We start from the raw sequence: 24,428 nt of genomic DNA on the forward strand, positions 1-24,428 counted from the left end.
CTCTTTTGCCACCTAGAGCTTGTCGGGCAGGAGCCGACGTGCCTTGGTGTGAACCGGTGGGCCCTGGGTGGGGATGTGGTGGAACACCCCATGGTGTGGTGAAGCAGCAGATAACTGGTTTGAGGAGTGTCAGGAACTCGTCCAGGATTCGCTGGAACTAGTCTCTGGGCGTGCTGATCGTGGCCATCTGCGGTTGCTCCGAGCGGGAGGCGTCAAGGTGAACGGCCTGGAAGGTACGGGCGCCCACCAGGCACCTACCTCAAATGTCCACCAGAAGCCAGTGTGTGAGGAGGAAGTCTGCACCCAGGATGGCATTTGGGAGGAATGAGATGGTGAACCTTCTCGCGAAATTTCATTGGCTGATCTGGAAGTAGACTGTCTTGTCTCCATACGTCTGGATTTCTGTTGCATTGGCCGCACGGAGGGAAGGTCCACGAGGTCAGTTCCTGGACTCGATGTCTGTGGCCAGAAAGACGTTGATCTGGGCTCCAGTGTCAACGAGGAACTGCTGGCCACTGAGTCCCACAGGTAGGGGAGGCTATGTCCTCGGCCAGCCGCTGCAGCCATTAACAGTGGCCAGCCTGGTCATTTCCCTGAAACGAGCAGGGCTGATGACACTTCCGAGCCTCGACTCCCCTGCGCTGGTGGTAGCAGAGGCCTGGAGTGGATGCTGTGGCCTTGGTTATGGTCTTGGGGGACCCTCAGGGGCCAGATGTTCTATTGCAGAGCTAGCGGTGGGCTTGGCGTGGTTGTGCCTCATGACCTGCTGGACCACTGAGCCCTCCAGGAATCGTGTGACCCATAGCTCTTGGATCTTCTGGGCGACCTTCCTCGGGTCGGTGAAGCTCTTCTGGACCAGCAGCAGCCGGATGTCCCCGGGCATATGTCAAGGAAAATGTGCTGGTTAGTTGGTGTGCTCACCCATGAGCGCAAGCATCTCGTCCATCAGCTCCATCATGGACCTGTCCCCCAGGGTGTCAAGGTGCAGCATCCAAGCAGCACGCTGGTGTCCGGATAGTCTTAAGGGATCCGATAAGCACTCACTTGATGGTCTCATATTTGTCTTCGGTGGGTGGGTGCTGAACGAGGTGCAGCACGCGTCTGGCGGTGGCCTGGTCCCAGGGTAGTGACCTCATGGTAGAATTTGGTCGTGTAAACGAAATCTGGCGGAGGTGAAACTGAGCCTCCGCGTGACTGAACCAAGTGTCTGGCTCCTGAACCCAGAATTCAGGCAGTTTCACGGCTATAGCGCTGATTCCAGGCTCACTCATGATGGGTTCAAAGACATTTGAACCCAGTCTGAGTCACAGGCAGCTACACCTGCTCCTGAAAGAACACACAACCAAATGGGTTGAACTCAGTGAGCAGACTGGTTTATTGCAGGCTGCTGGGCTGCACTTCTACTCCCAGCCCAGACCTGGCCCCGTGCTGGGAGGAAGGGGGAAAACCTCCGATGGCGCCATTTTGGCCGCTGCCCCACCGCGTGGCTTACAAGTGGGGCTCGGTTCGCCCGCCACAAAGGTTTATATATTCATCCAAGTGTAGTATTTTTTATCTTTTAAACCGTTTATTCTTAATGCTGGTGTATTAATTAGGCATTGCAAGAGTTAAATTTCTCTAGCATCTACCAATCCCCATAGGTGCCGGATACTTCAGTTATTGGACAGTAATCATATGTTGGAATCACGTTCAATTTTAACATTCTGCCACCAAAATCCATTACCAACTTGGATCTCAGCTCTTAATTTGTCATGAACAAGACTTATTTTAACAATCCCTTAATATTTCTTGGGATTATTTTATTTTCTAGTGTAATTTCAATTTTACGTAACAAACCTTTTGTTTTTAAGACTCTGACCAATTGGGTTCTTACACTTTTCTTCAAAACTAAATATGAATAATGTCATTATTCTGACCAAAATTCTTCAATGACAGTGACGTTAACAACAAGCAAAAGCAAAATTTAAAGATAAAGTGCAGTGAAGAAATGAAGTATCTTGCACATTCCCTCCAGTAAAATTAGATAAATGGGCTTTAATAACTTGTAACAATGAAACCTTTTGCTACTTAACATAAAACTGATAAAACAAAGCAGCAAAGTGTGAACTTGTGACCTCACTGCATATTCTAGCATCTTCCATTCAGTCTATTCCATTTGATTGCAATATAAAGCACAATTAACTTTTCAAGTTTGGTCTTGAATGCTCATTTTTTATTAAAATTCTGTAACAGAATATCACCACAGGATTACAGGAATCTGCAAAAATTATTAATGCTCTGTGATATCACCGCATGGCATTTCTTTTTTAAAAAAAAGGTAGATACTCAAAGTTCCAACTTCGTCATCCTTGGTTCTGAATTTCACCACACTATTTTAAACAATAGCTTGTCAATTTTAACCAGTTTGTTATTTCCATCCAATTCCGCATCAGCCTTCCAGTGTGATATTCTGCACTCCAAACACCATTCCTTCATTTTCCATCTCTGTAAACAATGCCACCACTGCAATGAAGCACACAATTACCATTGCTCAATCGTGACAGTTCTTGGTTATAACCTGTGTTAAAGTGCGGCATAATGCAACAGTCAATTAACGTGTTCCAAAAAAATCAAGTTATCCTGTTCACCACGTCAGAGCAGCCATTAACTGTCTGCATGCCAATTGGACAGATAACCATTTGATTTTTTGATGTGCCATTTAGTACACAAGTCACATCACACATTTTATTAACACAAGCACATCAACGATTTGTGATGTAAATAGTGCATGTTGCAATTAGAATTGTGCTGAGAATGATCAAGGCTTCACTCATGAGAAAACAAGTGCCTGAAAAAGGATAACAGAAGTATTTTTTTCTCCTAAACGCAAGGGACCTCAAGTTTAACATTAAAGTTAAACAAAGACAATTTTTTACAACAAAAGTTCAACCCAATTTTGTTTTAATAGCTTGTTGCATATACAGATGGCTCATCCATACACTCAACCCATTACAGTACTTTTTTTCTCAGAAATTAATTGATGTTCAAGTCCAATTTTACATGCTTCTAGATTGTTTGTACTGAATTATTCAGTGCTTATGATAATGTATTCAAATTTATTTAAAAAAAGACTTGTACATAGAGAGCTTATAAAAGGGCGCTGAGGGCACTGCCATTTTTAGCAGCAGTGGAATATCATCGACTCTCATTTAGCCAAAATCCCAATCAAAAATTGAGGTGGGCAGCTATAGGCAAGACACCTCAAAATTTTAAACTTAATGTCTCCATTCATATTTAGATCATTTATCCTTTGAACTTGAGAACAGCAAACTTACTGTTCAGTTTAGAAGGCTAGAAGGCTTTCTTAATATCAAAGTGCTATTTATGCATTTACAAATACACACCTGCCAGTTTGTAGTGTTATTTTTAGCGTCCGATAATCTACATCTGAATACAATCATTTTTAATCTTGGCATACAGGAAAATTTGGAGATCATTTTTTGAGCATTATCTACCTGTTGTGTCATATTTACATTAAAAATGAACTTGAAATGTGGAAAACCAGACGAATACTAACACTAGTTATGGATGTAAACACTGAAGGAGCCTGCTAGCCGTAAGTACAGATGTGTTGAAACTATTCCAGAAACCAATGATTTCCTTGCCTAAAATGAAATCAAGGAATAAGCTGTCAACATGACAGTTTCCTTGCTTTTCAGGTTCCTATGGTTTGGAGTCATTTATTTTTCTTCAGACTTGTCTCTCTCAGGCCGATGATCCTCTGAAAGTGGTTTTTCTTCTCCAGAGGGCTCTCATGATCAAATTCCCACTTCTCTGATCATTATGTCCATTCCACGTAGTAGGAAGTTGAGTGGATTTTATGGATGATAGAACTGATTTTTTTTTTTGTTTGGAACCACTACTGGAAGGAACAACACAAGCTTTCACTACAACCAGTCACACAGTACAATGAATCAAAAGCGAACTCAATTCATTCCTGGGGCAGAACCACCAAAATTAAAAGAAGTTGGCACTACTGGAGCATTGAACTTGTATCCACCATGTTTTTCAATCATTTTGGACTCTGTGCAGAGAGAGAAAATAAAAATCTTAAGAATCAACAGTCTTAAACTTTAACATTCGACATACAATCATCATTAAAATTTATCTGAAGTCTAATGCACAACTTCCCAAGAATTATTAAAATTCATGGGTCATTCCTGCTTTACTTTTATTCATTCATTGAAACAAAAAAAATGGTCAATTTGTGTACATAAACCAAAATGTTACAAATTATAAGCAAATATTCTAATGAACAAGAGGTCCCTTAAAATGATTACACAAATACCTAGTGCAGCTCGCCTCTGATCTGCAAGAGTTCCAATGTCTTGCAACTGCTTCCTATGTTCATCAGTAAGATTGCATGTCAGGGCTTGGTACCAGGTCGGGTCACAGTTTTGGACAGCTGTGAAAGGAATATTAGACTGTTTACGTGACACACCAAGTCACTTTTTCAATACTGTCAATAGTGATTAGAATAGTACTGCCATACTGATCAGTTTTAAAATCTTATCCAGAGCCAATCTGTAGAATATCATTTATGAATCACTCAGATTATGTTATAGCAACATCAAAAAATCTTTGATGTGGATTAATTCTTGAACCCTGTTCCCAGTAGCAAGTATTTTCTGTTTTTTGTTTCAGTTTTCCCCCACCCCACTGTGAAATCTTAAAATATAAATTTGTATACAAATGCTAACCATCAATTTAACTGGAGAAAATGATAATGGAACAGCTAAATTATTTCAAAATGTAAAAAGATCAGGTCACAGCACAATTTGCAATCATCTTATTCCAAAGCTCCCTCCATATTGCAAGCACAATGCAAATTGAGAAACATTTTCTATTCATTCACTGTTGGAGATGTGCCAATCTAACAGCTCAAGTCATTTGTTCATACGTCACTAAAGCTGATGTGGGTACACCATTTAAACCAGAGTGCTGCAAATGATCCTTCATCTATACCTGTGCTTAACAAGAACACTCAAATGACACATACAAAATAACTCTGACCCCAGTAACATGTCTCTCTCTCTCAAGTGGCTGGTATTATTTAGAAATGGTATTATTTAATCCAGCAAGGGTACTACAGGATCCAATGTAATTCCTAATCTTTTGATTTCCTCCTTTAAAATAGTGTGTCAACATGGATGTATAATTTGGGTCATGATAAATTTCAAGGAAACTAAAAGTATAAAAGGCTAATCATTGCATTTAGTTGGCTGGAGATTTTCTTTAAATACAAGCATTCCAAATAATCAAATTAAAATCTGTACATGCTGCGGTATTTTACCACATTCAAAAATCAGCATCAAAATTCCTCAAGCTACTCCCACCTCCATATATAGGAAGTGAATCTAGTATTTGTTTTTAAATACTGTTTACTTTTATTTACCATTTCATCTGGGAACAAGTATGTCACCGCTGAGTGACAGCTTTCATACATTAACACACACATAAAAGATGACTAAACCAAACAGAGCAGAAGACTCCAAAAAACCAATCATACTTTGCAGTACAGTTTTGAATATCTGATATTCATCAATGTTGCTGTCTTCATTATCAACAATGGTGCAGTATCCTTCAAGAGCAGTCTCTTCTGCATCATCATCTTCCCAGTCTTCATCATCACCATCCTCCCCAGCTTGCTTTGCCAACATTTCTAGATATTCTTGTCCATCTTCATCAATATCATCTTCGTCACTACCTAGTTCTGTCAAAAGAAAGGCAGATAGTTGGTGGCTTTTCTAATAACGAGTTTGTACTGAAAACTTGAATTCTGTAAAGTTTAAGGATTATTTTTGAATTATAACAAAATTAAGATCTTCCAAGAAGTAAAAGGATGCACTGGCATCATGTGTTGGCTCCATTTTAAATCGGTCTTAAAATTCCATACCCTCTCCTTAATTCAAGATAGTGCTTTGCATGAGGTCATCGCAAGACCACACAGCAAAAGATTCTGCCACAGCACATCATCTCCAGTATTGAAAGCTTGGGTTCTTCCCCCCCACCTCCGCATTATGCCAGAGTAGGCCTGTACAGTGGCTTCAAATCCACTCATGCAGATTTCAATCTGTTGCCACAGTATAATTCTCAATTTTGTCTTTGTATCAGAAATAACTACTCAGGCCACAAATAGACAAAGCTGTAAAATATCAGAATTGCAGTCAAGACTGAAGAAAATCAACACAACCAAATGATAAGCCCCTTTCACACTTGCATCCCACTAAATTGGCTGTTCAGTGTCCTGGGATAGGATCAGGGGTTTGGCTTTTCAAACTGGACCACTCCTAGCTGAGACACTGAACGATTTCTCTCTTGCAAGGAACCATCCCCGGGGTTAGGACTGTTCAACCTTCTACCAGTGACATCATGATGCATCAAGTGATGGTGAACCCACCCTAAATCCTGATCAATGTATTATGATCTTATATTTGAATAAAATTAAACATGCATAATTATAACATAATTAAGTTTTATGTACAGCACAGCATGCCCTTCAGCCCCTGTTGTGGTGCCAACCTATATAAACCTTAATAAGGGACCGCGGGAAAGTGCCTACAATAAATAAATAGCAACAGCGGACAATTTTTAAATGGGGTGGGAAAGTTTATAATGCTAAAGCACACAATTTATATAGCGTGGGGAAGTTGGGAGCACCATCACTTACAATTTATAAATACTGTGGGGGGGGAAAAGCAATGGCGGACCTGCCTACCCAAAATTCCATGCAGCAGAGAAAGGGCTGTATGCCCAGCTGCAAGCACGGAGCACTATGGAGGGGTTTCTCTGCCACGTGGCATTCTGGGAAGTCAAGTCTGCCATTGTTTTCCCCCCACGGTCTTTATAAATTGTGCTCTATTGTGCTATCAACTTTCCAATGCTATTTAAAAACTGTTTACTATCGCTATTTATTTCTTCTGTCCACCCACCACCCGACCCCCCCCCCCGAGACTTTCCCACGGCAAAGTTTATACCTTCATTTTAATCTTTTCTTCCCTCAATTCCTGCACTCACGCAGGGCAATTTCAATCCCACAATGCAATTAACCGTTTCACACTTGCCTGATTGCAATGCTGATGTCTGCAGACACCAGGAATTGTACTGGGTTTGAGACGGTCAATCCTCAGAGTGAGATGACATAAAATGACACCAACGTTGAGCTGATTTTGCTTTCACACTAGACACTTTAAAGGTCAATAGGCAGTTAATTCCTGGGATCACTTGCAAGTGTGAAAGGGGCTATAATTGTTCCCAACCTTACTGCTCCATTAAAATGAATATTCCAATATGACATCTTCTTTTCTTTCAATTATTTTCTTTCATTATTTTCAAACCTTTGGCAAGCAGCATCTAATCAATCAGAGCAAACTTTTTTTAAAATTTTTTATTTTTCACACCATAAATCACGTTAGCCATGATATACACTTTTTCTTTTTCACACATATACAGTGACTTTTTCTCCCCCCCCCTCCTCCCAAGCCACCCCCCCACCCCCCCCCCCCTCATCCATTTTAGGTATACAATCTAGGTTGCATTAAGCCAGTCAGACAATGTTGTCATTCAACAAAAATACACCAGAAATTCTACTGAGTCCATTCTTTTCTTCTCTTCTCCTTCCATCAACTTAGGTAATGTTTGTTCCCGGTAGGTTTTCGCTATTGTATTTAATGTAAGGCTCCCATACTTGTTCGAATATTTCAATATTATTTCTTAAACTATATGTTATTTTTTCTAATGGAATACATTTATTCATTTCTATATACCATTGTTGTATTTTCAAATTATCTTCCAATTTCCAGGTTGACATAATACATTTTTTGCTATGGCTAGGGCTATCTTAACAAATCTTTTTTGTGCATCCTCCAAGTCAATTCCAAATTCTTTATTTTTTATGTTACTTAGGAGAAAGATCTCTGGATTCTTTGGTATATTGTTTTCTGTTATTTTATTTAATATCTGATTGAGATCATCCCAAAATTTTTCTACTCTCTCACATGTCCAGATTGCATGAATTGTTGTTCCCCTTTCTTTTTTTTACATCGAAAACATCTATCAGATACTGTTGGGTCCCATTTATTTAACTTTTGCGGTGTAATGTATAGTCTGTGTAACCAATTATATTGTATCATACGTAGCCTCGTATTTATTGTATTTCTCATCGTTCCAGAACATAATTTCTCCCATGTTTCCTTTTTTATCTTTATATTTAAATCTTGTTCCCATTTTTGTTTAGTTTTACCATTTGTTTCCTTATTCTCCTTTTCTTGCAGTTTAATATACATATTTGTTATAAATCTTTTGATTAACATTGTATCTGTAATCACATATTCAAGGTTACTTCCCTCTGGTAAACTCAAATTGCTTCCTAATTTATCTTTCAAGTAGGATCTCAGTTGGTAATATGCCAGCGCTGTATCTCCATTTATATTGTACTTATCTCTCATTTGTTCAAAGGATAAGAATCTACTTCCTGAAAAACAATTTTCTATTCTTTTAATCCCTTTTTTTCCCCCATTTTCTAAAGGAAAGGTTGTCTATTGTAAAAGGGAGTAGCTTATTTTGCGTCAATATTAGTTTTGGTAATTGATAATTTGTTTTATTTCTTTCTACATGAATCTTTTTCCAAATATTGAGGAGATGGTGTAATACTGGAGAAGTTCTATGTTGTACCAATTTTTCGACCCATTTATATAATATGTGTTCAGGTATCTTTTCCCCTATTTTATCTAATTCTAATCTCGTCCAGTCTGGTTTTTCCCTTGTTTGATAAAAATCTGATAGGTATCTTAATTGTGCGGCTCTATAATAATTTTTGAAGTTTGGCAATTGTAAGCCTCCTTGTTTATACCATTCTGTTAATTTATCTAGTGCTATCCTCGGTTTCCCCCCTCTCCATAAAAATTTCCTTATTATTTTCTTTAACTCTTTGAAGAATTTTTCTGTCAGTTGTATTGGAAATGCCTGAAATAAGTATAGCATCCTTGGAAAAATGTTCATTTTAATACAGTTTATCCTTCCTATCAGTGTTAGTGGTAGCTCTTTCCAATGCTCTAAATCGTCCTGTAATTTTTTCATTAGTGGATTGTAATTGAGTTTATATAATTGGCCTAGATTTTTGTTTATTTGTACACCTAGGTATCTTATTGCCTGCATTTGCCATCTGAATGGGGATTCCTTCTTAAATTTTGAGAAATCCGCGTTATTCATAGGCATTGCTTCACTTTTATTTACGTTTATCTTGTATCCCGACACTTCTCCATATTCCTTCAATTTCTTATATAATTCTTTTATTGATAGTTCTGGTTCTGTTAAGTACACTATCACATCATCCGCAAATAGACTGATTTTATATTCCCTGTCTTTTATTTTCATTCCTTTTATATTATTATCTATTCTTATCAATTCTGCTAGTGGTTCTATAGCTAGCGCAAACAATAACGGTGATAGTGGGCATCCCTGCCGCGTTGACCTGCTTAAGTTAAATTGCTTTGATACATGTCCATTTACTGTCACTTTCGCTAACGGTCCCTTATATAATGCTTTAATCCAATTAATATACTTCTCCGGTAAACTGAATTTTTGCAATACTTTGAACAAATAATTCCATTCTACTCTGTCGAAGGCCTTCTCTGCGTCTAAAGCAACTGCTACTGCAGGTGCTTTATTTCCTTCTACTGCATGAATTAAGTTAATAAATTTACAAATATTGTCTGTTGTGCGTCTTTTTTTGATAAATCCAGTTTGGTCTAAATTTACCATTTTCGGTACCTGTTCTGCTAATCTGTTTGCTAATAGTTTAGCTATTATCTTATAATCTGTGTTTAGCAAAGATATTGGTCTATATGACGCTGGTGAGAGTGGATCTTTCCCTTGTTTTAGTATCACTGTAATTATTGCTGTTTTACATGAATCTGGTAAGTTTTGTGTCTCATCAATCTGGTTGATTACATCCAGGAGGGGCGGTATTAATAGGTCTTTAAATGTTTTGTAGAATTCTATTGGGAGTCCATCCTCTCCTGGTGTCTTATTATTTGGTAATTTTTTTATTATCTCTTGTATTTCTACTGTTCCAAATGGTTCTCTTAATTTATTTTGTTCCTCTATTTGTAGTTTTGGTAGTTCAATTTTAGTCAAAAATTCATCTATTTTCCCTTCTTTCCCTTCGTTTTCAGTTCAGTATAATTGTTCATAGAATTCTCTGAAGTTTTCCTTAATTTCTTTCGGATTATATGTAACTTGTTTGTCTTTTTTCCTTGTTGCCAATACCATTTTCTTAGTTTGCTCTGTCTTAAGCTGCCATGCTAAGACTTTGTGTGTTTTTTCACCTAGTTCATAATATTTCTGTTTTGTCTTCATTATATTCTTCTCCACCTTATATGTTTGTAATGTTTCATATTTTATTTTTTTATCCGCCAATTCTCTTCTTTTAGTTGTATCTTACTTCATTGCTAATTTTTTTTCTATGTTTACTATTTCCCTTTCCAACTGCTCTGTTTCCTGATTGTAGTCCTTCTTCATCTTGGTTACATAACTTATTATTTGCCCTCTAATGAATGCTTTCATTGCGTCCCATAGTATAAACTTATCTTCCACTGATTCCGTATTTACTTCAAAATACATTTTTAATTGTTTTTCAATAAATTCTCTAAAATCCTGTCTTTTAAGTAGCATGGGGTTTAATCTCCATCTATACATTCTTGGAGGGATGTCCTCTAGCTTTACTGTCAGTATTAAGGGTGAATGGTCCGATAGCATTCTCGCTTTATATTCTGTTTTTCTTACTCTATCCTGCATACTTCTTTTTCTTTGGCTTGGCTTCGCGGACGAAGATTTATGGAGGGGGTAAAAAGTCCACGTCAGCTGCAGGCTCGTTTGTGGCTGACCAGTCCGATGCGGGACAGGCAGACACGATTGCAGCGGTTGCAAGGGAAAATTGGTTGGTTGGGGTTGGGTGTTGGGTTTTTCCTCCTTTGCCTTTTGTCAGTGAGGTGGGCTCTGCGGTCTTCTTCAAAGGAGGCTGCTGCCCGCCAAACTGTGAGGCGCCAAGATGCACGGTTTGAGGCGTTATCAGCCCACTGGCGGTGGTCAATGTGGCAGGCACCAAGAGATTTCTTTAGGCAGTCCTTGTACCTTTTCTTTGGTGCACCTCTGTCACGGTGGCCAGTGGAGAGCTCGCCATATAATACGATCTTGGGAAGGCGATGGTCCTCCATTCTGGAGACGTGACCCATCCAGCGCAGCTGGATCTTCAGCAGCGTGGACTCGATGCTGTCGACCTCTGCCATCTCGAGTACCTCGACGTTAGGGGTGTGAGCGCTCCAATGGATGTTGAGGATGGAGCGGAGACAACGCTGGTGGAAGCGTTCTAGGAGCCGTAGGTGGTGCCGGTAGAGGACCCATGATTCGGAGCCGAACAGGAGTGTGGGTATGACAACGGCTCTGTATACGCTTATCTTTGTGAGGTTTTTCAGTTGGTTGTTTTTCCAGACTCTTTTGTGTAGTCTTCCAAAGGCGCTATTTGCCTTGGCGAGTCTGTTGTCTATCTCATTGTCGATCCTTGCATCTGATGAAATGGTGCAGCCGAGATAGGTAAACTGGTTGACCGTTTTGAGTTTTGTGTGCCCGATGGAGATGTGGGGGGGCTGGTAGTCATGGTGGGGAGCTGGCTGATGGAGGACCTCAGTTTTCTTCAGGCTGACTTCCAGGCCAAACATTTTGGCAGTTTCCGCAAAGCAGGACGTCAAGCGCTGAAGAGCTGGCTCTGAATGGGCAACTAAAGCGGCATCATCTGCAAAGAGTAGTTCACGGACAAGTTTCTCTTGTGTCTTGGTGTGAGCTTGCAGGCGCCTCAGATTGAAGAGACTGCCATCCGTGCGGTACCGGATGTAAACAGCGTCTTCATTGTTGGGGTCTTTCATGGCTTGGTTCAGCATCATGCTGAAGAAGATTGAAAAGAGGGTTGGTGCGAGAACACAGCCTTGCTTCACGCCATTGTTAATGGAGAAGGGTTCAGAGAGCTCATTGCTGTATCTGACCCGACCTTGTTGGTTTTCGTGCAGTTTGATAATCATGTTGAGGAACTTTGGGGGACATCCGATGCGCTCTAGTATTTGCCAAAGCCCTTTCCTGCTCACGGTGTCGAAGGCTTTGGTGAGGTCAACAAAGGTGATGTAGAGTCCTTTGTTTTGTTCTCTGCACTTTTCTTGGAGCTGTCTGAGGGCAAAGACCATGTCAGTGGTTCCTCTGTTTGCGCGAAAGCCGCACTGTGATTCTGGGAGAATATTCTCAGCGACACTAGGTATTATTCTATTTAGTAGAATCCTAGCGAAGATTTTGCCTGCAATGGAGAGCAACGTGATTCCCCTGTAGTTTGAGCAGTCTGATTTCTCGCCTTTGTTTTTGTACAGGGTGATGATGGTGGCATCACGAAGATCCTGAGGCAGTTTACCTTGGTCCCAACAAAGCTTGAAAAACTCATGCAGTTTGGCATGCAGAGTTTTGCCGCCAGCCTTCCAGACTTCTGGGGGGATTCCATCCATACCTGCTGCTTTGCCACTTTTCAGTTGTTCGATTGCCTTATATGTCTCATCCAGGGTGGGAACCTCATCCAGCTCTAGCCTTAGGGGCTGTTGAGGGAGCTGGAGCAGGGCGGAATATTGGACTGAGCGGTTGGTACTGAAAAGAGATTGGAAGTGTTCTGACCATCGGTTGAGGATGGAGATCTTGTCGCTGAGGAGGACTTTGCCGTCTGAGCTGCGCAGCGGGCTTTACTAGCTGATAACAAAAATAGGTCTATTCTTGAGTATGTTTTATGTCTAGTCGAGTAGTATGAGTATTCCTTTTCTTTTGGGTTTCGTTTCCTCCATATGTCCACAAGTTTCATTTCTTGCATTGATTTAATTATAAATTTGGTTACTTTGTTCTTCCTGTTAATTTTTTCCCCCGTTTTATCCATATTTGGATCCAAATTCAGATTGAAATCCCCTCCTATTAGTATGTTCCCTTGCGTATTAGCTACCTTCAAAAAGATATCTTGCATAAACTTTTGATCTTCTTCGTTAGGTGAATATATATTAAGTAGATTCCAATGCTCCGAATATATCTGACATTTTATCATAACATATCTCCCTGCTGGATCTATTATTTCCTCTTCTATTTTAAATGGCACATTTTTGCTAATTAATATAGCCACTCCTCTAGCTTTTGAATTATACGATGCTGCTGTTACATGTCCTACCCAATCTCTGTTTAATTTCTTGTGCTCCAATTCAGTTAAGTGTGTTTCTTGGACAAATGCTATATCTATTTTTTCCTTTTTCAGTAAATTTAGTAGTTTCTTCCTTTTAATTTGGTTATGTATTCCATTAATATTTAAAGTCATATAGTTCAGCGTAGCCATTTTATATTTTGTTTATCTTCTCTTTCCGTTTTTCCATCATTACCTTTCCTCCTTTTCCATTTCTGTTTTCTTATTTTCAACTCTTTACAAGACAACATTCCTACAACATCCAACATTTTCCTTATTCTCCTATTTCTATCTTCTTTATCCCCAATCTCCCCTTCCCCTCCTGAGTTGTCCTTTATCCCTTGTCGGACAACCACATCTCCCCTCTCCATTTGGATTTGCGAATCCACTCGCAAGCGTCAACTGATTTTGCAGTGACCGCTATTTTCCCCCACCCAGCCCCCCCCAGAAAAGATTTCACTTTTCATATGTCACAAAGGTCACTCTTTTAATTCCCTCCTTATTCTCTCTATTCCATTACCTTCCCTTATTAATTCTTGTCTATACTATCTATATTTTCCTCTAATTACAGATACATTCACGTATGCACATTGTCTCTATTCACTCTTATACCTCTTTACCCGCATACATATCAATCGTGGTCATTTTTACCCTCATTATCCGTCTTCATCCCTCAGTCTATTTTTGTCTTTACCCACATACATATCAATCGTGATCACTTTTACTCTCATTACCCGTCTTCATCCCTCAGTCTATTTTTGTAATTGTTCTGCAAATTTTCGTGCTTCTTCTAGATCCGAGAATAGTCTGTTTTGTTGTCCTGGAACAAATATTTTCAATACCGCAGGATGCTTCAGTATAAATTTATACCCTTTCTTCCATAAAATCGCCTTTGCTGTATTGAACTCTTTTCTCTTCTTTAGGAGATCAAAACTTATATCTGGATAAATGAAGATTTTTTGCCCTTTATATTCCAGAGGTTTGTTGCCCTCTCTTACTTTTTCCATTGTCTTCTCCAGTACCTTTTCTCTTGTAGTATATCTTAGGAATTTTACTACAATAGATCTTGGTTTTTGTTGTGGTTGTGGTTTAGAGGCCAATGCTCTATGTGCCCTTTCTATTTCCATTTCTTGCTGTAGTTCTGGGCATCCTAGGGTCTTAGGGATCCACTCTTTTATAAACTCCCTCATATTCTTGCCTTCTTCATCTTCCTTAAGGCCCACTATCTTTATGTTATTTCTTCTGTTATAATTTTCCATTATATCTATTTTTTGAGCTAGTAGTTCTTGTGTCTCTTTAGTTTTTTTATTAGATTCCTCCAATTTATTTTTTAAGTCTTCTACCTCCATTTCTGCTGCTACTGCCCGTTCTTCCATCTTGTCCATTTTTTTCCCCATTTCTGTTAAGGTCATATCTATTTTCTTCACTTTCTCTTCTGTGTTGTTTATTCTTCTTCTTAAATCATTGAATTCCTGTGTTTGCCATTCTTTAAATGACTCCATGTATCCTCTAACAAGAGAAAGTATATCCTTTACCTTGCCTTTCCCTTCATCTATTTCACTGTATTCTTCCTCTTCTTCTTCCTCTGGGTTGGCCATCTGTTGTTTCTTTGTTGCCCTTTCCTTCTCTTCTTTCTTGTTTTCATTGTTTTCTGTGGTCTCTTCTTGCTGCAGGTGTTCTGCAGCTGTCATTGCCGGCTGTGGAGATCGACTCCCCAGCTGGTCCCCCCTCCCGTCGGTGTTTTTTTTCATGCGCAGTTGCGCACTTTTACTCGGCTCTGTGAGCCATTGTTGTAGTTCTTTTTCTACCGACCTGAGGATGCGGGCTCCTCTCTCCACAGCGGGCCTCTTCGGACAGGTAAGGCCTTCACCTTTTTCCTCCGTTGTCTTCTCTTCCTCTCTTCTTTCCGTTGATGTTGATTTTTCTTTTTTGTCTCCATCCTCTTTCCACCTTTATACTCACTTTTCTTTAACTTTTATTTCTGTGCCTTTGTATTTTCTCTTGTTTTTCCCGGCTTTTCTGGAGAGGGCTGGAGTTCTCCGTCCGGCCACTACTCCATCACGTGACTCCTCCCCAATCAGAGCAAACTTGAAGAGAGATAGCATGCCCACGTGAGAGGAGAGACAGAGCAAATGATCGGAGTTTGCTTTTTGATATAGTTCAGAGGAATTGGTATCCAAGTAAGAAAAAGTAAGAGTGGCAAAGAATGCATGATAATTGATGAGTCTGTTACATGAAAATGGGACGTCAAAGATGAAGGGTGCAGTGAAGTTACAATATGACTTTTTTTTTCTTTAACATACTTGTGCATGGGTAACAATTTCTCCTCAAATAATGAAAATCATCTGGTTAAGGTATTAGTTGATTATCAAAACCTATTCAACAAAGTAGCTATCAGCACAGAAACATGGAATATTAAGTTCACTATTCAACCTGTGATTTATCAACAAGACTGGATACACCCTGTAAGAATAGGATACAAGACAGGAGAGGATCAGATTAAAAAAAAACTGTGGTTGCCTAAACATGTTAGCATGATACTGTCTGCAATGAATTAATGGTATTAGATATCAAAATCAGTTGGAATGTTCTTCATTTATAGCCAAACAGCACATACTACCACTTTAGACCTCAGCTGGTACTGGATTAACCATTTTTCACTAACTATTCATGTAACTAAAGCAAATATAGTTTTTTTTTAAATAACAATTGCTTGTTGATATATTCCAAAAGACAGTCCACAACTTGGAATGATCCTCACCGTGGTGTTGAAGATTTTTTTTTGAATAATGCATTCAGAATGAAATTGCAATTTTAACCTCCAATTTCTTCAGCAAAGCTTACCACCAAACCATCATCCAGTACACCCCACAATTCACAAAAAATCTTAAAGCTGAAAAAACTTTGTAAAGTACGAAACCATGATGATAATTTGGCATCAGCATGAAATCAATTTTCATTTTCCTGGTTTATATAATCATTATTATGTGAGCTCACTCTGGTTATTCCTGTGATTTATCTATTAATCTAAGTGGGATATGAATTCTTCCCTACCATTTTCATCATCTTCCTCTCCGTCGTCATCTTCATCGCTATCATTTTCATGTTCTGCACGACAAGCATATGCTCTCTTCAGTCCACCAAAGAGAAGGATGAGAGCGGGTAGAATCTGTCCAGCAACCTGGTTCACAATTTGTGGTCTCCGTTCCAGTTCAATCAATGCACAAAGACCAAGGGCGCACATTTTCCGATCGTGTAAACTGGACAAAAGGAAGAGGAGGTCATTGAATGTGAACGACGTTAGTTCACCTCAATTATAGGGTGAAGTGTAACTGCAACTCTGTTGTCACTATACTGTTATGTATGCATCCAAATCATTGCACATGGCTAGTACACTTCAAAAGCACAGTAATTCATTTCACTGAAATGGGAAGAAACATTAAACCTACATTTCCCATTCACTTTTCTCAGAGATCTTGTTTTCCCAAATATCATACTTTCATCAGGACTAACATGACTCTGAGCCAATTAAAAGCAGAAATTGCTATTCCAATGATAATCCAATTGACAAGAATATTAAATCATAGTGGCAGGGCAGAGGATTTTGTATTTATTCCAATCAAGTCTCAACTCAAACAAACAAACTGCTGGAGAAACTCAGATTAAGTAACATCAATTGGGACAAGGAAATAAATGTTGACAGTGATGATCCTGCACCACCAAATGGAGAGGGAAGAAAGGCAGTAGAAAGAGAGGGAAGAGGTGAGACTGAGGACAGAGGGGTGAAGATGAAGCCAGATGGGAGAAGGGTAGAGTTGGATGACAGGCAGGCAATAGATGGAAGCAGGCGGAAGAAAAAAGGTTGGTGGAACAGAGGATGAAGGTGGAAACAATTGCTCGAGTGGAATAACTGAGAATACAATGGCACCAGTGTTTAACTCTGATAAAGAAGATGGTAATAGTAATCATTTGGGGAGAAATGAAACACAGATGGGTAGAAGATCAGGTTGGGGAAATTTGTAGTTAGTGGGATGGATGGACCAGGAGGGAGATGGGTAATGGAGGGTACAGAAAGGGGACAAAAAAAAAAACAGCAGGGCCAGAAGTACATTAAAGACGTTGGGGAAATCCACAGTTTTGTGGTGTTCCCACTTGTCAACCATCAGCAACTGCTTCAACCCCCACACCCCTCAGCTCACCTGATTCTGCCTGACCCTTCTTCTCTGCTCCACCTCTCAATCATCTGTCTCCATCTGTTTATCTATCACCAATCGACTGCTACCTCAATCCTTCTCCAGGCGGACTATACTTCCTCTCCACTCAGTCTAATGCAGGGTCGTAACTCAAAATGTTGATGTGCCTCCAATGCTGCTCACCCATCTGTGTTCCTTCAGGTGTTTGTGTTCACAGAGTACAATAACACAACACATGGTGGAGGCCGCCAGATGAAATTTGAATCAATATTAAGTGATCCAAGTTACATGTGCATGAACAGAACCACTTAGCTATGTTACTATAACATGCTACAGTAAAATCCCCAATATCCAGCATTCAATCAGAAACACAAACAACTGGCAAAAATATTGAAGAATTAAATGATTTTTGGGAAATAAATAAGAATAAATGAAGTTTTAAATAAAAGTTCAAAATTGTAAAAGTAAATGTTTTCCAAAGCAACACACAACCCATTGGAAGCAAACATTTTGCCAGCGGATGGCCCCAGTCATGCCCGCCTACAGCAGCTGTTTGAATAAAGTTGTCTTTGAATAAAATTGCAACTTCCAGGGTGAAGAGCCGGGCACTGCCTCCTCTCCAAAAGTGTCTCCCTATCCCTGCTTGGCAACCCCTTATCTTTATTAGTAAGGCTTTATCTGTCAACTTGAGGGTGGGGGGTTAATTATGACAGCAGCACAGTTTGCCTAGCAGCTAGCGCAACGACGCTACAGTGCTTGTGAATGGGGTTCGAATTTAAAGAAAGGTGTGCCAAGTGCCTGACCAGGACAGTAGCATGGCGGGGAGTTGAGTTGGTCCAAGGGCCTGATTAGGACAGTACAGTGGAGGTGAGTCAGGTTGGCCCGAGGGCCTGACCGGGACACTAAGATGAAGAGCTCACTAATGTTGCTTGCCGCTGGGGGCAACTCTCCTGTAGTATCATCCTGTCCCTGCTGAGTAAGAGTCTTTATCTTTATTAGTATTAGGTATATTAGCACAGCTTTATATGTAAACCTGAGGGTGGGGGTGAATTAAGAAGGCAGCACGGTTAGTGCAGCAGCTAGCGCAACGCTGTTACAGTGCCACCAACTGGGGTTCAAACTTAAATTTTACTAAGTTACATGAATTACCTGATTAAAGTTAACTTTACATAAATCTACAATACTGAATTTTTTTTTCAAATTACATTTTGCACCACCTGATGTCTTTTAAACAGTGTATTCTTAATATAAGTGTATTACCAGTAGTTAGGCATTGTCAGAGTGAATCTCTGAACTGGAAAATTTATATTTTCGGCATCCGTGATTCCTGTAGGTGTCAGATAATGGGGATTTTACTGCACAATGATAAAGAAGTTGATGAAGGAAGTCAACCAATTTTCTTTACAGCAAAGTTGCAAGAAAGTTTCTTAAAATACTGGATAACATAGCAATACTAGCAAAAGTTACTGTTCTAAAGCGAGTTACAGGATTTTGTAAACAAAAAAGGATCAGATCTACACAATAATTACTCAAGTAATGAGCACACAAAGTATCATTTGGATCCCAATGTTCCACATACTTTAATTATCTTGATTTACTAAAAAAAGTTATGGTTGTGATTAATTTCAGTTTTAGTTATGACAGAGTACATTAAAACATCTTTCTTCCCCATCAATTCAATAACCCTCTGGAATTTATTCTTGTCCTGAGAGTTAGCACTTCCAAACCAGACAATAATGCAACCATTCAGAATGCTCTCCACACTACACCTGTAGAAGTTTACAAGTGTCTTCGATGACATATTGAATCTCCTCATACACCTCAAAGTATAGCCGCTGGTGAGCCTTCTGTGTGGACGCACCAGGACAGATTCTTGGAGATGTTGACACCCAGGAATTTGAAGCTCTTGGTCAAGAGCTTCTCCACTACTGAGCCCTCGATGAGGACTGGATCTGGTTTCCCCGAATTCCTCCTGTCCACAATCATCTCCTTGGTTTTGCTGACATTGAGCACAAGGTCAAGGTTGTTACTGTTACTCATTCAACAAGTTAATCTATCTCCTTCATTGCTATGTGTGATTCTGCCAACAACTGTGGTGTCATTGGCAAACTTGTAGATGGCATTGGAATTGTGCCTGGCCACAGTCATGGGTGTATAACTAGTAGAGCAGTGGGCTAAGTACAAATCCTTGGGGTGCGCCTGTGTTGATAATCAGTGTGGAGGAGACATTGTTTCCAATTCGTACTGACTGTTGTCTTCTGATGAGAAAATCAAGGATCCATTTGCAGAGGGGGTACAGAGGCCTAGAATTTGTAGCTTCTTGACCAGTACTGAGCGAATAATGGTACCGAAGGCCAAGCTGTAGTCGATAAAGAGCATTCATATATACAAATTGCTGTTTTCGAGGTGAACCAGAGCTGAGTGGAGTGATTGTGACAATAGGTGAATTCCATTGGGTCCAGATCTTTGCTTAGGTACATGTTAATTTTGGCCATGACCAGCCTCTTAAAGCATTTAACCACAGTAGAAGATAGTGCGACTGGGTGGTGGTCATTGAAGCAGTTCACACTGCTCTTCTTGGGTACCTTGATGACTTGAAGCAGGTGGACACCTCTGTCTGCCGCAATGAGAGGTTGAAAATGTCTGCGAACACTCTGGCTAGTTGATTGGCGCAGATTTTCAGTGCCCTACCAGGCATGCCGTCAGGGCCTGATGCCTTGCAAGGATTCACACACTTGAATGATGCTCTGATTTTGCCCTCAAGAGACAGATATCTCAGGGTCGTCAGCCCTTTCAAAGGTTGTAGTCAGCACTGTTTGGTTCTTTTTCCTTAACTACTTCATTTTTCAAACTTTATTCCAAATCCTCTTCTGCAATGTAATCTTGACCCAAGGTGATTGCTCCCTATTGCGTCATGTCCAACTCCCCAATGACCTGGATATGTTACTTATCCCCCAGTTTATCAACTGAAGTCTGTTCACAACCTCTCCTGATCAAGCTTTTTAAATCACAAGGTATAATAAAATTGTCCATTACTGCCTCAATATTAGCCAACAGTCCCTGCTTCAGTTCACCTGTTGTTGGTATCATGACTATTGCAGTATCTCAAGATGTTCTTGTTCCATGCACCTCTGTGTACCCCGACACATTGTATCTTGGGATTACCAGAGTTTGCCATTCATGTCCTAATCCATACAAGCGCCTTTCATCGCCATCAGCTTCTGAGCCGAATTTTCAGATTTCTTTACAGTCTGTACCTTCTCAAAACCCTCCATGTCTTAATAAAACTCAATGTGAAAATATCAAGCTACAGTGTGTAATTTTCTTAACTTTAATAGCTTCATTAGAAAACAAACCACACACCAGTCTGAATTTCTCTAAAGCCTTACCCTAAAAAGCAGTCAACATCATTGAGCCACTGATTAACAAATTGTGTGGTGATTGGCTCAGTATTGTTGGGAAAGTGGAGGTTTTCCAAGGTACTCAACAACAGGTGTGGATTGTAGTATAAAGCAGCAATGGCAACTTGCAAACACATTGTTCTTAGTTCACTGGTTTTCACTTCTCTCGTCAGCCTCTCGAGTGCAGCTTCAACAAACAGAGGTATGCACTAGAAAAATTTAAAAAAAAACTGCGTGAGAGAAATTGGCAAATTCAGATTTAATGCTCATCCTCCAATTTCCCTCAAAAGGAAATTCATTGTCTACAATTAGCTTCATTGAATTGCAAACTACAACACAAAGCAATTCACAATGCCACTAACTGCAGAGTTCTAAGATTTTTGTTATCACCGTAAAGGACGAATGATACATTTCCTGGTCAGAAACTTGGGAGGAAAATTAGGTGGTAGTAGAATTCCAATTTGTCACCCTCTCCCATAGATTGATAGTCACAGGCTTGGGAGATGTAAACAAAACATTGATCCCCTGCTGTTCATAGTGTACACCTCCGTCACAAGGTTACAACACACTATTATTGGGTAATGCTTAACAGGCTTCTAAATTTGATTTATGCTTTTTATACAAATAGAAAAAAATTGACAGTTTTTTCTATTTTAAATAGTTTGACTTGCTTTATTATTCAATTAATCCAGATATTCATTGATAACACTTCTTCAGTCTGCTATTGATAAAACTACAAAATGGCTGTAAAAATCCATTGTTCAGAGATAGCAGATACCACTGAAGCAAAACAAACAAATGTGATTGCCACTGTTATTTCAATCAAAATAACACAACAGATTGAACCTCGATTATCCGGCATTCTGTGGTCCAGCAACTCCCGTAATCCACCACATTTTGAATCTGTTGCCGTTGATACAAACTCCTTATGGACAGCATGGGATTCAAACCCCAGTATCCATCGCTGGCACTGTAAAAGGTGTTGGACTCACCACTACACTAACCGGGAGTTAATTTGTGATATATTTGATCCTTTTAGCTCAGAAAATGTGTCTGATCAAGGCACCTGCTGGTCCTTTGACAGCCAGTAATGCCCAGGTCTCAACATCGCTGGATTAAGGAGGTTCAACCTGTAGTGGAATATAAATTTGTTGTCCAACATGTTGGAGGGTCATCGAGATTCACTTCTATCATTTTTTTCTGTACAAACCTGATCAATACCACGCCCTTTGCATTGTAGAATAATGACTTCAAGCAATTTAGCTGCATGACATTCTGCATCTTCTCCTGCATCCCCTGTTAATACCTGGAAAAAAAGCAGAAAAACAATGACAGAATTAGTGCCATGAAATTGACAGGGTTCCTGAAATGTTTGCCTCCTGATAAAATGATTGAAATGCTGAAGGAACTCAGCTGGTCTTTTTCAGTGTCCATAAAAAGCAAAGATATACTGCCGACATTTCAGGTCTGAGCCCTTCAAGGAATAAGCAGAATGGGCCAGAAGTAGAAAGTCTCAGAAATCAGACAATGGTGGCCTGGGGCAGGAACCCAGACCAACAAAAGGTATTGTGGATATGATAAGGGGGGAGTTAAGAATTTATCATGCTTGTGCAAAGGGAGACAGGAAAGGGAGAGTGGTTGGTGTGGCAGTTAGTGGTTAGGATGATGGTTAGTGTAACAGTTAGTGCAATGCTGTTACAGCGTCAGTGACCCAGGTTCTAATTTGCCACGGTCCCTGCATGGGGCTCCTCCCACATTCCAAAGACGTATGGGTTAATAGGTTCATTGGTCACCCGGTGTGTTTCAGCAGTGCACACTCATGGGCTGGAAGTGCCTATCACCAAGCTGTAGCTCCAAATTAATTAGATAGTATTAGGAACAAGTCTGAAATATAATGAGACAGTGTGCAAGAGAAACTGGCGCAAGGAGCTCCAGTTAAAATTAGCAAGGAAAACTACATTAGATATTATTAGAAATGATTCTGAAATATAATGAGACAGTAAAGAGAGAATGGCACAAGGAACTCCAGTTAAAAACAGAACTAAAAATAATAATTGATCAATCAATGAGCCACAGGTGTCTCAAAATGTTGATTGACCCTTTCTACCCATAGATGCTCCTGACTGGCAGAATTCCTCCAGCAGCTCGGACTTGTTCAAGACTTTTGCATCAGGAGTTTTTGTGATTCTCTTTTAAAAAAATTATTTTTTTTAATAAAGACTTTCAACAGGCATATTTTAAGGAAACATTATTCAGATCCCATAAAAAAGTTTTAGAATGCTATAACCAATAATCAGATGCAAAACCAATTACAACTGAAATCTAACAATAAAACAAATACAATAAAGAAAACAAAAATTGAGCCTGAAAATAATATTAAAAGGCAAAACTTAAAGGGACAAGACGAAAAATTTAAAAAGTAAAATACTCTATCATCCTTACAGAGTAATCCAACAGAAAATGCAGAGCTTTAATGGGCTACATTTGAGGGCACTAATTTGTATAGTGCATCACAATGTTCAAACAAGATTATAATCTATGAAATTATAAATGTTCACTAGAAAAATATCTGTGACAAAAAAAAATATGATGTCTTTAATCAAGACAAGATTTTATCTTAACAAACCTCAATTATACAGGTCAGTCACAGACCATGTGGTGGGGTTGAGAATGCAGTGGGCACACAGTCAAAGGTAAACAGAATTAGGGGATGTGAGCAAAATTGGTGAGCAAAAAGAAATTGGGAATTTGTTGTGTTACTTGTATATCAAAAACCGAGGTACTAAAATTTAAAATCAAAAATGAAATTGCTAGTATTAATAAGTGAACAATAAAGCAGCTCTCTGAAATTACATAACAGGCCAATCAGTTCAAAAGATGAATTGGAGCAGGCAAGAAATGATGGCGAAGCCAACCATGTCTGCACCAAATATATGAACAATATAATTAAATTAATTTGAAGGCAAAAGCAAGTTTCAAAGAACATCACCATATTAAAAATTCTATGGAAATAAGAGGCAATAAATTTGTTGCATTAAAGCTAAATGTACATTAAAATAAAGCAAGTTTATTGCTTTATTTCTTGATATTGGAAGTGAAGAAATAAATGAACCCAAACTTACTAAGACCAATAATGTTGAGCCAAAATGAATCCTTAAGATGTCTATTGAAATTCTGTATAAAATTACAGCAAGGTCATGAAGGCTTCAGGAAACCATACAAACTTGCTACTACTTTAAATTTTTTAACTAGTCCATCTAAAAGCCAAATACAGTGCAATCTTGTCAAATGTAAAAGAGAATCAAAATGGGTTGTTTTCAAGTTGAAATGTGAAGATTGAAAGGCTATATTTACTTGGCCTGGAGACATAAAAATATCTTGGACACGTTTTGGGCTTAATGGTCAAGACAGCAGTTATGTTCAAACTTAAACCAAATAGATGAAGGAGAAAAAGAGCTGAAAGGATATATTGTGGTCAGTTAATACAAGACGAACTGTCCTTCTAATAGCCCGTTTCCATGGTGTATTTCCACAGAAAGTTACAAA

At 39.4% G+C, this 24,428-nt stretch overlaps 1 protein-coding gene across 1 annotated transcript in view; it reads right to left on the reverse strand.

Moving 5' to 3' along the window:
* Window positions 1-2,190: 2,190 nt before the first annotated feature.
* Window positions 2,191-24,428, reverse strand: part of ipo7 (importin 7) — a 55,314-nt gene continuing 33,076 nt past the window's right edge. The window contains exons 20-25 of the mRNA XM_069900264.1: window positions 22,093-22,188; window positions 20,871-21,091; window positions 16,343-16,548; window positions 5,549-5,752; window positions 4,328-4,444; window positions 2,191-4,063 (exon numbers count right to left, since the gene is read on the reverse strand). Of these exons, the coding sequence (XP_069756365.1) occupies window positions 3,966-4,063; window positions 4,328-4,444; window positions 5,549-5,752; window positions 16,343-16,548; window positions 20,871-21,091; window positions 22,093-22,188 (942 nt within the window). The 3' untranslated portion in view covers window positions 2,191-3,965. The remainder of the gene's footprint in view (window positions 4,064-4,327; window positions 4,445-5,548; window positions 5,753-16,342; window positions 16,549-20,870; window positions 21,092-22,092; window positions 22,189-24,428) is intronic.

Source organism: Narcine bancroftii, chromosome 1, assembly GCF_036971445.1.
Source record: "Narcine bancroftii isolate sNarBan1 chromosome 1, sNarBan1.hap1, whole genome shotgun sequence".
Taxonomy (NCBI): domain Eukaryota; kingdom Metazoa; phylum Chordata; class Chondrichthyes; order Torpediniformes; family Narcinidae; genus Narcine; species Narcine bancroftii.